A 16,450-nucleotide genomic window follows, 5' to 3' on the forward strand; every position below is an offset into this window, starting at 1 on the left:
CTACATTAAAAGAAGACGTCTTGGCCACGCCCACTTTGACGCACCTGGTCAGGAGAAGGAAGCTGATGGTCGACGCTTCGCTTAATTAAAACAAGACTTTAGACTTAAACTTAACACTCTGTCCTTGGCTTAATCGCCTCTACGAGATAATGGTTACAGAACACGTCGCCATCCTTTTTTTATTGCTTTTTTGCACTCCTGGAATAGACACCACAGGTGAGGCATTTGTTGGCTGAAAAGGCGCAGCTCGAACAGCTCCTGGAACAGAAAGTGTGAGCACAAGAACACTGAATATGTGCAAATATTGATTTACCTGTTAAACGCTCTCTTCCAGATATTACTGATGGGCTTTCCAACTATTCTATTGTGCAACCTCAGTTGCTTCCTAACCAGGTACGTGACTTCGATTTTTAAAAAGGCATTTTTTTTCCCTCTTAATTAAACATATAATGTCATATTGTTGATTATTTCAGAAATATGATGGTGATGAGCATATTTCATACGTGCTCAAAGTAGACAACAAACCCCACATCCTTCATCTAAAGAGGAACCGGTGAAGACATTTCAGTTAAAAGATCCAGATTATTTCTTGTTATGACACATCGTTTTCTTCTTTTCAGAGACTTTTTACATCCAGATTTGTTTGTGGCTGACAACCGCACAGCGACACATCCCAGACATGTGAGTTAACAAATCTCATATTTTCTTTTAGAACTTGCACATTGTGCTTATTTGATTGTTTCGATTGCCCATATGTTGGTAAGTTTTAAGATTGAAAATATTTGATGCTGTGAAAGCAAAAACAATATTAACATACAGTACAGTAGTTGAAGTTTACTTTTACAAGATGGGCCATTTTGTAAACTCAGGATTAAAAAGTGTAAGGTTTTTTGGATCAACACTCATTTCTCCATAAATAATAAAATTATTCAAACGAATGTTGTTATGAAATATTTACTTAGTTGACTCTGTAATAACCTCATCCCAAATACTGCACTTTGGAGCTAATTAATGCGTAATAATAATGTGTGTAGTATTTATTGATTTTTATATTATTTTTATTTGGGGTGCTTCGATTGATTGGCCACCGATAAGTATCGGCCCGATTTCTGTGAAAAAGCATGGTATCGTCATACGCCGAAACTTGCTTTATAACGTAGATCACATCCACCGATCGGCTCCACCCCCACTGCAGCATCCAGCCCATAGCGACCGTCTCCCGCCCACTTTCCCTTCACAAAGCCAAAACAAGCATGGCTGCCATGTGGGACTTACCTGTCGTTGTGACAGTGATATAAGTTTTGCGCAGTAAATCACTCACACGGGAGGCGACGAACGGCTGCGACCAGCCACACCGGCAAGCGACGCACCCACATCCAGAGCGAATTGTACGAGTCTCCCATGGTTTAGATTGGCTGTCAGATGTGGAGGGAATTTGGGGATATCAAAGTAGTTCAGTGGAGGAAAAGCGGCCATGTGAATGGGTCGCCCACCGGTGCAGCCAGCCACAGCCACCCGCCGCCTCACGTGTGCAAGGCCCGCCACGCGCCAGCGACAAGCCCCGCCAACCGCAGCTGCCCGTCGCCTCCCGTGTGTGCCGCCCTTAAGACGGATAGCCTGAAAAGTGACTGGACTCGTCTGACTACCTGGGGGTCTGGCTGCAGCGCAGTCAAGCTGATCACGCATCTAAATTCTCCTTCAAGAAGACGCCTGATCCTCTAAGTTTCACCAGTGATTTTGAAAAAGTATGTCAAGTATGGTTTTGTCTGAATTTTTATGGTTCCCCTTTCATATTATATAGCCCAGGGGTCACCAACGTGGTGCCCACGGACACCAGGGAGCCCCCCCATGACCACATGAGGCGCCTGCAAGCCTGCTTTTCATTCAGGTTTTCAGTTAATAATGTGAGAACACTAAAAATAAAAAATAAATAGAAATTCAAAATGTGAGTTGTGGTTACCAGCATTTTGTTAATGTTCTGTTAAAACAAACATTCGCTTTGTTTGGGTTGAAATAAGCTATGAAAATAAATGTTACAAAAATGAATAGCTCTTGACCATTTTCATTTTGTAAAAGTAGCTCTCACAAGTAAAAGCCTTGGTGACCCCTGATATAGCCAATAGTACATTTAAGTATCGGTATCGGCAGCATAAAACCCTCATCGGAGCATCCCTTGTTTTTATGCCTCACGTTTCGCCTTTGTGCTTCAAATTTTGTATTTATTTACAGTGACTGTAAAGGAATATATCTAATTTATAGTCTAATCACGTTTTTAGAAAATAAAAAATATCTAAAAACAGAAAACATATCCATTATTTATTTATATATATATATATATATATAAGGATAAAAAAACAATTTTATGAGACTTTTTGCGTGGTTTTTTGGTTTGGGTGGTAAAAGTGTTCTTCATTTCAGGGGCTGAAGAAACTTTCATTTTCTCCTAGGTGCATTGTTATTATCATGGAGAAGTGGAGGGATATGAGAATTCAGTGGTTGCACTCAGCACATGCTACGGACTGAGGTTGGCTCACATTTTGTGTGAAAAACTGACTTAATTTGGGTTGGTGGTGCTAGCTAAAGCATTTGCTCACATTGAGTTCCGTGTTTGCTATTCCTCTCCAGGGGTGTGATACTTTTTGCAAACGAGAGCTACGGAATTGAGCCTCTTCCTCATTCTGCCACCCATGAGCACCTTCTGTACCGTCTAATCGACTTTCAGACCGGACCTGTTTTCTGCGGAGTCCTCCACGAGGCAACAGAGACGCAAAGCCATGAACCGTTTGAGGCTGTGGACTACATGTCTGCTCTGCTGCGGGTTTGGATGTTTGGATGTTTGACATTTGCGGTGCATTGTACTCTCTTTGAAGGAAGATTCCAACTGTGTTGTTTCAATAGAAGAAACGCAATCTACCTCAGACCAGATATGTGGAGCTGGTGTTGGTTGTGGACAATCTCAGGGTGAATCTGTTGATCAACTATTGTAGGAACTAGAAGTACTGTAGTAGTTTATCTCATGATTCATTTCATCGACAGTATCAATTCAGGCAAAGAAATGAGACGGCAATAAGAGAGGAGATGGTGGAAATGGCCAACCTGCTTGATGGGGTGAGACCTTTCAAACCGAGAAACCGTTTAGTTTAAGTTTTGAATATCGTCTTTGCCGTCCTAGTATTACAGGCAGCTCAACATCCGCGTCGCTCTCGTGGGCGTAGAGATTTTTAAAGATGCCAACCCTTTCCCAGTGGAGGGCTCTGCAGGCGATGTACTGCGTAGCTTTGTCAGGTGGAGGCGGTCCGACCTGTTGCCGAGGAACCGCCACGACGTGGCTCAGCTATTGGTGTGAGTTGACTGCAATCAAATGATATAATATACAGTATAGCACGCTACCGCTCGCACACATTCAAAGTTGTTCACCATCCTTTTGTTGCTTTTTTAGTGGTCGACCCGGTTCGTTCCCAGGAAATGTGCTGGGGATGGCTTTCGTTGGCTCGGTGTGCTCCGTTACAAGTTCTGGAGGAATCACTGTGGTTAGTCTGCCATTTTGACCTCCTAACACATCATGACCATGTGTAGTTTACCTCCTTTTTAACTCTTAGCACATTACCTCCATGTGTAATTTATTTCCTTTTAACTACTTTTAACTTGTAACACGTCAGTATCCTGTGTAGTTGAACAAATTTTTACTTCTTTTTAACTTGTAACACATCATCACCATGTGTAATTTAATTTTAAACTCCTTAATTTTTAAGCTCCTTAACTCCTTAATGTGTAGTTTAACTTTTAACTCCTAACACGTAATCACCATATGTACTGTAGTTTAATTTTAAACTCCTTAACTCCTAACACATCATCACAATGTGTAGTTTATCTCCTTTTAACTACCGGAATTTCTGATGTATAAGACACACTGGTGTTTAAGCTGCATCCACTAAATTTAGAGAGCAAAACGGATTTGTACATAAATAAGCCACACCAGACTATAAGCCACACATGTCCACGTCATAAAAAGACATTGAGGCGCGCATGAGTCCATGAGGACCAGGTAGCTCTTTATATGACAAGAGCCAATCATGAGCTATGAGAAAACTCACAGCAAGCTAATCAACACGTCGGAAATGGCAGGAGGTCATTACTCAGTATGACAGTCTGACTCACGGTGTCATCTTAGATAGAAGGCTGAAATCATCACACAGCGACTTACCACTCAAAAGGTAGCTAAGGAATATACAATGCAATCCAATACAGGTTTAAAAAAATAATAATTTAAAATAAAAACGGAAAGTATTTTAACTTCCCATAATGCATTATTCCTAGAAGAGCAGTTCATTGGCCAGTGGCCTCTATGTTATGCTCACTCCGTTCATGGCGTTGTTCTGTGGAGCAAACCTGCCAAGGTGCTGAAACCAATGCACAGAGTAAATCCTTTTCTTGCCTGTTTGGAGGCGGGAGACGAAGAAACAGACACGCATGCACATGGCAATCTATATATCGAAGCTGGAAAAATTATCAAGTTAATTTTCATTTATTGTTTGATTAATTAATTATCGTCCCAGGCCTGGTGTTCACAAGACACTTTTCTTCTGGATGAGAAATCTTGTCATGTTTTAATCTCGCAAGATTTTGTAACACCCCTACTCCTAATACATCATTTGTCTCAGCCCCAACACATCCATGGTTATTTAACTCTTTTAAGTCCTATAAGATCGCTTGATCAGTTTAACTCATTTTTAACTCCTGCCACACTACCTTGGTTAGTTTAATAACTCCCATGTAACGCCTAATACATTACATTGTTTTAATATCATTTTAACACATCCCTGTGGAAGATTTTAACCCCTAACACATAACCAAGTAGTAGTTGAAGGGTACAGTGTATTGTGGTTAGTTGAACTGCGTTTGTAACTCCTAAATGATCACTGTGGGTGATTTGATACCCATTTTAACTCCTTACACATAAACATGTTTAGTTAAACTCACTTTTTAACTCCTAATACATCACAATGGTCACTTTCAAAGCCTCAGACATCCCAGTGATTTGGCTAACTTCTTTGTGTTTAAGTCTTAACTGTCCATCGTGGTTTGCGGAACACCACTCCTAACTTGGAGCACTTCACCATGTTACTTCCTTTTAACTCCTAACACCAGCTGGCTGGCATCACATGTGGGGAGCATGATCTCACGCGTAGAAACTGATACTCATTGTATTATTCATGGGGAGCCCCCATTGGCTCTGGACTGAGGAGGAGTCAGACCGGTTTGACAAGACAAAACGAAAACAAAAAAACCTCATCAAGGGCCATGACAAGGCAGATTTAAGTTGTGGACTTCCTTTAATTCTTTAGCAGTGTGATGCCTTGCAAAATATTACTGTAGCATGTGGACATGTTTTACGTTGTCATGTCTTGTGTCCATTGTGTGTTTTGTCAGTTTGGCAACAACCAGCTGTTGTTCGCCTCCACTGTCGTGGCCCACGAGATGGGTCACAACCTGGGCATGAATCACGACAACACCCGCTGCAACTGTGATGGACAACCTTGCATCATGGCTGCCAGTGCCAGGTAAAACATCATCATCAGGATCATATCCTCATTACGAGTGATTAACGGAAACAATGCAGTTGACGTCAAAGGCCAAATAACTATGCTGTTTCCGTGTTGCCGTTTAGTGGTTCCACAAGTTTCAGCCGCTGCAGCGCAGAAGATTTTGAGGCACTCATCCTCAGCGGGAGAGGGGTGTGTTTGGCAAACCAGCCCTCCCTCTCAGATGTGGTTGACACTGCGCAGTGTGGCAACGGCATGTTGGAAGAGGGCGAGGAATGTGACTGCGGAACGCCAGAGGTAGAGCAACACTGTATTCCGTCATATAAACTAACTTTCTTTTTTTTTTTTTTTTGGGGCACAATCACGAATGTAGCCTATGCATTGTCCAGCACGTGAGGCAAACCGCCACAGTCTAACAAGATCCATTACAAGAGCTGCGTGAAAACAATTAATTTTTCAGGGTTTCTCTCTCTATAGCCATCAAAACGCTTCATAAAGCTAAAATCACATGGAAAAAATCCTTCTACTCCTAAACACAAAACATGCACCCCTACTGTGTTGCTTGTGCTGTTCCTTTATGGACAATACACCACATGGTGGCGCTGCTATTGAAACCCAAATGGTATTGACTTTTAGGGACTGACAAGCACGTGTGTAAAATTTGATCAAGATTGGTCGAAAAACATGTCCGCCATTAGTTCTGGGTGGGTCACAGAATGCAAGTCAAAAACAAAATTAAAATACTGGATGTATATATACAACTGATGTCTGACTTATTTTGCAGTAAAATTTAGCAATATCTTAGTCATCTTCTTCCTCATTTCTTTGATAAAAGGTGGTAGAAAATTCTCAAAAATCACAAAAAAATGCACTATGGACATGTAATTATGTGTATTGATGTTCCAAAAGATGGCAGCTTAAGAAAATAACAAATCCATTTGCTTGGTTTGACTTAAAAGTATATTAAAGATAAATAAATAAAATATGAAGGCGTAAATAAATAAATACATAAATATAAAATAAAAATGACTTGGTGTAAAAAAATACAAAAAAAAATAAAAATGATTTAAAAGTGCAAGCAAATACTAATACAAATGACTTAAATAAGAATGGTAAAAATAAATACTAATACCAATGACTTAAAGTGTAATAATTGATGATAAATTAAAAATGAAAATAACTGAAATGAAAGCGTAAAAATAATAGAAATAAATAAAAAATTAAAATTCTGTTAAAGTGGAAAAAAATAATACAAAATAAAATTGACATCAACAAAAGTGGGTCATGACTTAATGACGAAGCAACTAATCGCCCATAAGTCATTGATCATTTGTGTAATGATTGTAAAACTTTGAGGATATCTCATGTACCTGTATGCTTGCATGTCTTTCAAATCCTTTTGACCACAACCCAAAGGGGGTGCTACATATGTCATTTACAGTACCTTTTGTAGGATTCAGTGTGACAAAACAAAAAGACATGCCTGACATTGCAATGTTTTATTTTCTACAGGAATGTCAGAATAACTGCTGTGTCGCCGCCACTTGCCAACTAAGTGCCGGATCCGCCTGTGCTCAAGGGGAGTGCTGCAATGACTGTCAGGTGAGCAATATATACTGTATATATTTTTGAATTAATGTGATTCCGTTACAGTGTGTTAAGCGTAATGATTAATATGCCCGGAAGGTGTACTATTAAGTTAGCTTTGTCCTTTTGTCTGCGTATTGTTTTAAATGTGATGGCGTCCTTGTTCGCATAAACCCCTGTTTATTGATGAGACTGAGGTGGAGAGGGTGAAAACCTTCAAGTTCCTTGGCACACACATCAGCGAGGACCTCACCTGGTCTCACAACACCCAACAAATTATGAAGAAGTTGCTTCTACAGATGCACCATCGAAAGTGTCCTTACCGCCTCCATCACTGTTTGGTACGGTAACTGTACAACACGTGATAGGAAGGCACTCCAGCGGGTGATCAAGACCTCACAGAACATTGTTGGGGCAGCCCTCCCCTCACTGCAAGACATTTATAAATCTAGAGTCCTCTGCAGAACACACAACCTCATCAAGGACAGCACACATCCACAACACTCATTATTCACACTCCTACCGTCAGGCAGACGCTACAGGAGTTTGAAGTCCAGGACCACAAGGCTGGCAAACAGCTTTTACCCACAGGCCATCAGGCTTCTCAACGAAGCACTCACACACGCCGCACGCAACACACGCACACACTCATAGCACTTTTATTTATTTATTTATTTATTTATTTGTATTATTTATCTGTATTAATGTCTCTTCTGTTGTTGTTGCTTAATTTATTGGTATTTATGTTTCTTATGTTCTTATTCTTTTTCTTGTGTTTTCTTTCTTTTCTTGGGAGAATGAACAGAATAAGAATTTCATTGCATGGTATAACTGCCTGTTTTACTATGCATATCACAATAAAACTCTTGAATCTTGTTCCAGCTCAGAGTGTCCGGGACACCATGCAGAGGGGTAGTCAACTCCTGCGATCTTCCAGAATTCTGCAACGGCACCAGCGCCTTCTGCCCTGATGACTTCTACATGATGGACGGTCTGCCCTGTGAGAACAATGCAGCGTACTGCTACGAGGGCCGCTGCCAGACATATGACTCCCAGTGCAAACGGCTTTTTGCGCCAGGTAGGGTTTTTTATTTTTTATTTTTATATGTAGCTGTTGCTGCCACATTGTACAGGAAGTGCTTCTCCTCATCCCATTCCTGTTTGATGAGCTCCACATGTTGTTTTTACTGGGTTGGCCTCGTTGTCTACAGTGTTTGTTTATACTTACTCATCTTAATTTTTTTTTTTTAATAATTTTTTAGGATGGATGCTATTTCTCAGTTAAAAAAAAATAAAAAAAAAATAGCTTAATTCTCTAGATTAATCCATCATTGCAGTCTGGTTATCGTTGTTTACATTCAAGTATTACTGCCTTTTATGTGTTTTATTGTATTTATTTATGTATGTTACATGTAACCGGATATGATGTTTACGTCTGTGCTATGTGCATTGCGTAAGTTTTTATGTAGCTCAGTCTTGGTGGATGTCATAAGACATCCGCATGCTAACAAAGTCGAGAGTCACTCATAAGATAACCTCTCAATATATTACATATATGAAGTATGGTTATTGGCCATTTATGTTCAAACATTTAAAAAATAATAACTATGACAGCACGTGACGTTGCAGAAGCGCTGTCGTAAAAATTTGCTAAAGGAGGAAGTGAAGTAGTCCTTACGCATGGGCGGCACGATTGCATTCCGGGTACGTATTGCGTAGTGACAACGGATATAAATAGCATTAGCAGCATGCTAGCTAGTTACCTGGAAAAAACACATCAGCAAAACATACATGCGTTATAGCGATCGAATTTATCTTATTATGTATTGTGTAAAACTATGGAAGAAACGACATCAAATTTCAAGCATTAGATCAATACAGACACATCATCCACCAGTACGAGCCTCGAGTTGGTTTTTCAGAGAGGTGCACCGCAAAAATATGCACATTAGCACTCAATAATGTCATCAAATCTTACCTTTATGCATTCCCACATAGTATCAGCATTTGGATCAAATATAAGATGAAAGAAAAAGGGGAAAAATACAGTATCTGTGCACTGTGGGAGAAAGTTAGGTGTGTTCAATGACCGTTGAACAATGTCCTCGCTCTGGACAAAACTGGGGGATTTCTAAATATATATATTTTTTGAATCAAATAATGGCCCATATTTCCGAAATTGATATCCCTTTTTAAATAAAATTTTATATTTTGGGTTTTTTTTAAGTGTTTTTTTTTTTTTTTTAATCATTTGCTTCTGAACATTTCCCGTGGCCCGATGGTTGGGGACCCCTGCCTTACAGCATGCTTGGGGATATGATGTGCTTTTACACACTTGAAAACACTGTAAGAATGACACTTTTATAGGATTTTATAATGTAAGATTAATGTCTATATCAACAAATGTAACCATTGAGTCGTATCAAATCATTTGTACACAGTATCGAATCGTATCAAATCGTTCTGTTTTTAAAATGTATTTTTATTTTTATTTTTTTTATTATATTTGCATCCCTACTTCAATCCTTTTCAATGCCGCTTAGCCTCATTAGGGTTGCGGGTATGCTGGAGCCTATCCCAGCTGACTTCGGGCGACAGGTGGGGTACACCTTGGACTGGTGGCCAGCCAATGGCAGGGCACATATAGACAAACAACCATTCACACTCACATTCATACCTATGGACAATTTAGAGTCTCCAATTAACCTAACATGCATGTTTTTGGAATGTGGGAGGAAACCGGAGTACCCGGAGAAAACCCACACACGCACGGGGAGAACATGCAAACTCCACACAGAGATGTCCGAAAAGATTCGACCTCAGATCTCCCCAATCTCCTGAATGTGTGGCCAACATGATACATATGGCACCACTGGGTCACCGTGCGGCCCTACATCTCTACTTATTATAGATAAAAACTTATTTCTATTTGTGATTAATTGTGAGTTAACTATGGAGAAAATGCAATTAAATGTTTTAATGGGGTGACAGCCCTAATAATAATACCGTAAATCACGGTGTATAAACCGCACCCGTGTATTAACCGCACCCCCATTTTCAGGCTCACGGCGAGGAAAAAGAAAAAAGGTTAGTTCATAAAAAAGGTTAGTTCATGCTTGCCAACTCTTACATCTCAAATGAAAGGTAAAGGTACTAAGCAATTTCAAAAAGAAGAAGAAATGAGAAATCTGCCGTCCATCAATTCATCTACAATGGAATTCATGAAGCCCATTTTAGAATAGCCGTCTGTGGGTCAGACAGTTGCTTTGACTTTAGCGCCCTCTGCTGTACAGTTGCTGAAAATGCTAGTGTATGCAATTCCTTTGCAATTCCTCTGACTGCTGTGTGTTTCACACAGTGAAAGGATCTCTATATACACTGAAGCTAACCTAATCTTCCAATGTAAAATACAATACAATGTTGGAGTTTATTCAAATTCACACTGAAGCAATGCAGTGTTATGTGTTATGTACAATACATGGATAACTGATCCGCATGCGCAGAATGCCGCGTCACTGCTAACCCAACGTTCGCTACCGTTAAATCAAGGCTAAAGCAACGCCGGCTTCAGCGGTGCACCACTAGGACAACGCCCGTGTTTTCTATTTTTTTTTCCTATTTTGTGCGCGGTGACGAGCGTTGTCGAAATTCGGCCCCCTCTTCCTACCGTTCAAGGGACGCTACAGCAGAGTTCAGGCGGTGTGACCGGGCTTGTAGTACGAGTGATCTTCCGCTGAAGCGTTATAGAAGCGTTGTCTGATATTATTTTTCAGTCCGAGTCTGGTCACAGACCTGTCATCGTGTATAAACCGTGCCCCGATTTTTTGCTTCTTACCAGTGGAAAAAAGGTGGGGTTTATACACTGTGATTTACGGTATATGCGGCAGGCACACTCCAATCAGCAAATGAACTGCAAAGATTACTGAATTTTTGCGCCATATTCTTATTTGAGAAGCATCTCTGCGGCCACGTTCACACTGCAGGGTATCCTGCCCAATTCGGATTTTTTGTTTAAATCTGATTTTTGTACGTGGTCGTTGGCATTACTAAACAGATGCGACTTGTTAATGTGAACGCCAAGCGTCTGGAAAGTGTTGTGCATGCGCAAAAGCACGACCTCACTCGCATTTCCGTGTGTTTGCAGAAGTAAAGACTGCTGCGGTGTGACCTCTAGTGATGTGCGATACCAGTTATTTCATTTCCAAGCAGTTACTGGGTAAAATTCAAGCCGGTATTAGCGATACCGAGCCGACGCTATGTGCAAAATCACATGTGTTTGGTAAATTTTAAAAAGTAGTGTACAATAATATTTCAAATCGTAGCATAAAGAATACAAGACATCATAGTATTTTACTGATTTATTTTGATTTACAATATAGCCAATCTAATATACAACATCAGAAAAAACATGAAGCAAAAACATGATCCTTCCGATACCAGCTAAGGATCGATATTTCAGTATCAATCCGCACATTGCTCGCGTGCTCATCCTAATGTGTTTGTGGTAATATCAGACTTTGTGCAACGGGCAGTCAGTGTTTTCTCAACCAATGATTCTGTGTAGGAGATTAAGAAGAAAAAAGGGCAATCATTTTGGCTGTGGCAGTTGGTAGGCAACTTGCTGCCACATCTGTTCCAAGGAGCGTGTCGGTGAATGTCTGAAGCAGGAGTGATGACACATTGATGAAAGCTGCTTCACCAGCACCTTTTTTTAAAACTAATTTTTGGATGAGAAGAAGAACTTTTGCATACATCCGTGAGTACCTTTTTAAAGTCTCGGTAAGCACAGCAATACACTCTTTTCGATGACGTATAGGTCGAATATATGCGACCTGACCGTTCATACTGCAGTCGCATTGCACACATATCGGATTTATATCCACATACGAATGAGGCCTGAAAAAAGCTAAATTGTGCTGTTCACACTGACATGGAAAACAAAAGATACAGGTCACATATGAGCAAGACAATCTGAATTGACCTGCAGTGTGAACGTAGCCTTGTCTAGGTAACACATTAATATAGCTTTGCTTCAATTATTTTTTCCCGAATCTGATTGTGACTGTGGCGTTAATTTAAATGTATCATGGGAATCCCATTTAACTTATGTGGCATCTTGTGGTCCCCGGTGAATGAAAGTTTATCTTAGTGGAGGTCTGCTGGCTTTGAGCGTTTCGGTTTTTGGCAGATCCGGCAACAAAGGCGGCAGACACTTGTTTCCAGCATCTCAACACAAAAGGAAACCTATTTGGGAACTGTGGGATCACCAGCAGTGGAGATTATATCAAATGTGCTGTGGCGTGAGTATTATTATGGAAATATGCTTCTATAGAAAGTGTGGAGTCTTACAATGAGTGTGTGATTACAGGGACGCCATGTGCGGCAAGGTGCAGTGCACAAACGTGGACGTCAACCACCCTCCTCCTGATGCTCACGTCAGCATCCAAGTGATAAACGGTTCTACTTGCGTCAACGCCGACTTCAACTTGGGCCCGGACGTGCTGGATCCCGCCTACGTCAATGCCGGGAGTCCTTGTGCTGAAGGGAAAGTAAGCAGTCAGAAGCTCAACCGGGAAGTAGACTCGTGGGTGACATCATCATGTGGCTTACTTCTACTTGTAGACCTGTTTGGATTTTAAATGCGTGGATGCCTCGGCTCTGCTGCCTAACCTGGACTGCGACGCCCAGCAGACCTGCAATGGCCGCGGGGTAAAGGCCACGTCTCTTTGGCGCTCTCTCTCGGTGAGGTTGCAAGGCGTCACGCTGGTTTATTGTCTCCAGGTTTGTAACGACCAAGGGCACTGCCACTGTGACGACGGCTGGAGCCCACCAAATTGCAACAGGGCCGGGACAGGTGGCAGCATTGACAGCGGTCCTAATAAGATCAGTGAGACAGAGTCATTGTTTTACCAATGCATGACTTGTTATTGTCTATTTAGCACTATTGAATGAGATGCAATGCAAGATAATATTCATTTAACAAAATTGTCATTGTGTGTATATATGTATACCGGTGTGTGTATGTAAATATATATAAAGGTAGATCAGGTCGTTTGTAAGAAGATGACACGTTAAAAGTCTCATCAAACTATGTACACATATATAAATACTGTATATACAAAACTGCACACACTGTGCACACATAAAAAATCTGTGTGTGTATGTGTTTGTGTATGTATGTGTGTGTGTATATATATACATATACATACACACACACACACACACATATATATATATATATATATATATATATATATACGTATACGTACACGTACATACATACAGATGTTTTATGTATGCAAAGTGTATGCAAGTTTTTTGGGCAAAAACAACAGCAAAGAGTGAAGTTGATATTAACAATAGGCTTTTTTACATATATGACAAACCTGAGATACAGTTTTTCCTGAAATATGTGTAACTTCTTAGCCTAGCTATATGTGTTGCTGACAAAATATCAAAGTGGCAAAGGTGAATCCTTTAATTTTTCACTATGTGGCCCTCACTGGGAAAAGTTTATACACCCCTGACCTAAAATTAGCTATGTGAGAAATTTCAAGTCAATACAACTTATGAGGTGGTTTCAATAACAGCACCACCATGTGGTGTATTAGTCAGGAAAATAATAGCACAGGCAACACAGTAAGGGCACCTGTTTTGACCAATTTTAATCAGTTTACTGTTTTCCCCATCCTGTTTCATCTGACGTCTTTCACCAAATGTACTGTTTGTGCCTCAGACTTCTCACTCAGAAATGGCCTGTTGATCTTCTTCCTGGCTGTCGTCCCTCTGCTGGTTCTTCTTGTTTTGCTGCTGCTCTTCTTCTTCAGGAGAGACACGTTCAACCCTTGCCTCAAACCAACCCGGCGTTCCAGGTAAACGTCAGTGGGCAGGGGGGGAAGTATGTCAAATAGTCAGCCCTACCCACGCCACATCCACCCGCTTTCCCCTCAGGTCAAGTCATGCCGGCAATGCCAATGGACGTTCAAACGGTAATATCGAGACACATGCTACAACTCGTATTCCAAGGGAACTTCCTCCTCAGAGGGTAACTATTTTCTTTAATGGTCATCACTGATTTGTATTTTTATTTTGCAGTGCGTCGAGCTGGTAACTATAGCTTTTTTTTTTTTTTTTTTTTTTTTTTTTTTTAAGTAATTTGCCCAACACTGGTGCTAGACCTCTCAAGTTGATGTCCTTATGTCCTTTTCTCTCGTTTTTAGCTTGACAATCCACCGGCAACCTCAGCTCCAGTCACTAGGTATGACCAAGCGCATTACTCCATCACATACAAAATTGGGGTGTTAAAGCGTGCAAATATGAATTGTATCTTTCAATTTCAGGTATGGAGAACTGGATTACTGGAACACAAGCTCCGCCTCTGCACACGGGCAGGTACCCAGGCAGGGCCCTGGGGTCCCAAGACCAATCACCTCCCGGCAATCACCAAAATAACTTCTTTTATGCAAAATAACTTTGTCTTGTATTTCCAGTATACATGTTTGTCAGCCTGATGGGGGACTTTGGGATACTGGGATAAGAATGCATTTTAAAATAATTTGGTGTGTCTTTGAAGTTCTTTAAGATGGTGTATATCAGTAAATATTTATTGGGATGTATGTTATTAAATTCCTTATTAATGAAACTGTAAATGTAATATTGTATTTTTTTTTTATGTATATTTTCCTAACTATGTTATTGAATTTGTGAATTAAAAAGAGATGTTAATTGTGACTAATAAACTATTAATCTGTTGTTTCGGGTTTTTTTTGCTTTTTGACATTTTCAGCATGCTGCTACCAACCTGCACATTCTGCTTATTTTACTGTTTTGATTCTCAGTTGTAAGGCTTATTGTATGAAATGTAGCCAAACTTTTTTTTTATTTTTATTTTTCACATATTTTTAAAAAGGAGATTTGCATATATGCCTACACTCATGATCCTCAGGACCAATTTGGTCCTATTGACTTGTATTATAACTACTTATTTTCCATGAATACTTGAGTATTATGTACTATATAAGACTTGTTTGTGTGGCGTGTGAGTGTCCGCACTGAGCAGGAGGGGGCGTGTTACAGACAGCACAAGTATACACAGAGAGAGAAAGAGCAAGATGCAAAAGAGACAACTGACTTGAAAAGGGAGAAAATATGTGACGGCAGTGCCACACTGAAATAAGCACATATAACATAAGCAGTACAATATACAGTAATCTCTTGTTTATCACGGTTAATTGGCTCCAGACCTGACCGGGATTTTGTGTGAAGTAAAATGTCTTATTTATAAATCAAATATTTTTGCTGTTGGGGCATAGAAAAGTTGTTTACCTTCTAAATACCTTCTAAATAAGTTTTTTTTTGCAATATTAGAGCTCTCTAGACATAAAATAACACCCCTAAAGTCATCTTTACGCTCCTATTACCCAAAATATGAGACTTAATAAGAGTAAATAAGCATTTAAGACATAGATAAGACTTGTGCTCGTGTGTGTTGCTATAAATGTGTGGAGGACACGAAGTGACGTGGGTTCAGAGTTGAGTTCTAGCTTAGACTGAATTATGTTCATAACAGTAGCCCATGTTATTATTATTATTGTGCCTGTGAGATCATTCAAGCCTGCAATGAAAGGCTGTTGTTCCGGTGATCAAGTCTGGTGCTTGTGTGTCTCAGTGAACATTACAGTAACATACTGACTCCTAGTGACCAGTGTAGAATACTACATATCATCACATCTTTGAATGCGTGTTCCGAATGCTTTAGTTTTTTTTTTTTGTTTTACGTCATTTCGCCATTTTATGCTTGAAAATGCTAAATTTAGGTTAAAACCATGTCAAATGTAATTAAATATACATTTTTAAACTAATAATAGGCTTTATTCAACCACAAAACAGCATGATTTATTAATATACTTTTGATAGATGTGACGAGGAAAGTCTGTAATAAAAATTGTATAATACTAACCAGTATAAATATTACAAACAAAAAAGTACAAACCGCCCCTTCTTTAAGCAGTTAATTGGTTCCAGACTTGACTGCGATAACTGAATTTCCGCAATGGTTATGGTTTAATTTATTTCGAACATGCATGCAGTTTACATTGAATGCTTTATGTTACAATTCACAATTCCACATGTCTGAAAGGAGGAAGGAGATACAGATCTTATTTAACCCTACTCCCTCTAGAACCAAGAATGGAGAGGCGACAGTGCGCAAGGATACGGCAGGAGGCAAATATAACGGCGAGCGATTTGTGAGGTCTGATTTTTTCGAGGAGGTATTTTTGTGACGCAAATGTATTACTCTTTTGAAAGCAAATTGTTCT

At 40.0% G+C, this 16,450-nt stretch overlaps 1 protein-coding gene across 3 annotated transcripts; it reads left to right on the forward strand.

Annotated features, from left to right (window-relative positions):
• Positions 1-47: 47 nt before the first annotated feature.
• Positions 48-14,874, forward strand: zgc:174164 (uncharacterized protein LOC570656 homolog). 3 transcript variants are annotated; one of them, XM_054769098.1, is made up of 22 exons: positions 48-216; positions 335-393; positions 474-553; positions 621-681; positions 2,448-2,524; positions 2,626-2,818; positions 2,899-2,961; positions 3,037-3,108; positions 3,173-3,342; positions 3,440-3,530; positions 5,431-5,561; positions 5,669-5,840; positions 7,056-7,145; positions 8,013-8,208; positions 12,319-12,430; positions 12,499-12,679; positions 12,753-12,839; positions 12,912-13,017; positions 13,867-14,002; positions 14,082-14,175; positions 14,351-14,388; positions 14,471-14,874. In XM_054769098.1, exons 1-22 carry the CDS (start codon positions 150-152, stop codon positions 14,580-14,582), a joined length of 2,388 nt encoding a protein of 795 aa, XP_054625073.1. In that variant the 5' UTR covers positions 48-149; the 3' UTR covers positions 14,583-14,874. The 3 variants fall into 3 exon arrangements, 2 of the variants coding, with proteins under 2 accessions (XP_054625073.1, XP_054625074.1); XR_008569652.1 differs by lacking the exons at positions 12,912-13,017; positions 14,351-14,388; positions 14,471-14,874 and having other exon boundaries at positions 12,753-12,872; XM_054769099.1 differs by lacking the exons at positions 2,899-2,961; positions 3,037-3,108; positions 3,173-3,342; positions 3,440-3,530.
• Positions 14,875-16,450: the final 1,576 nt, after the last annotated feature.

This window comes from Dunckerocampus dactyliophorus, chromosome 2 (assembly GCF_027744805.1).
Source record: "Dunckerocampus dactyliophorus isolate RoL2022-P2 chromosome 2, RoL_Ddac_1.1, whole genome shotgun sequence".
NCBI classification, from domain to species: Eukaryota; Metazoa; Chordata; class Actinopteri; order Syngnathiformes; family Syngnathidae; genus Dunckerocampus; species Dunckerocampus dactyliophorus.

Coding starts and splice junctions, on each gene's coding strand:
- zgc:174164 (XM_054769098.1), top strand. CDS start 150: ATGGTTACAGAACACGTCGCCATCCTTTTTTTATTGCTTTTTTGCACT. Junction 5,841..7,055: donor GTGACTGCGGAACGCCAGAG/GTAGAGCAACAC, acceptor TATTTTCTACAG/GAATGTCAGAATAACTGCTG. Junction 14,176..14,350: donor GGGAACTTCCTCCTCAGAGG/GTAACTATTTTC, acceptor TCTCGTTTTTAG/CTTGACAATCCACCGGCAAC.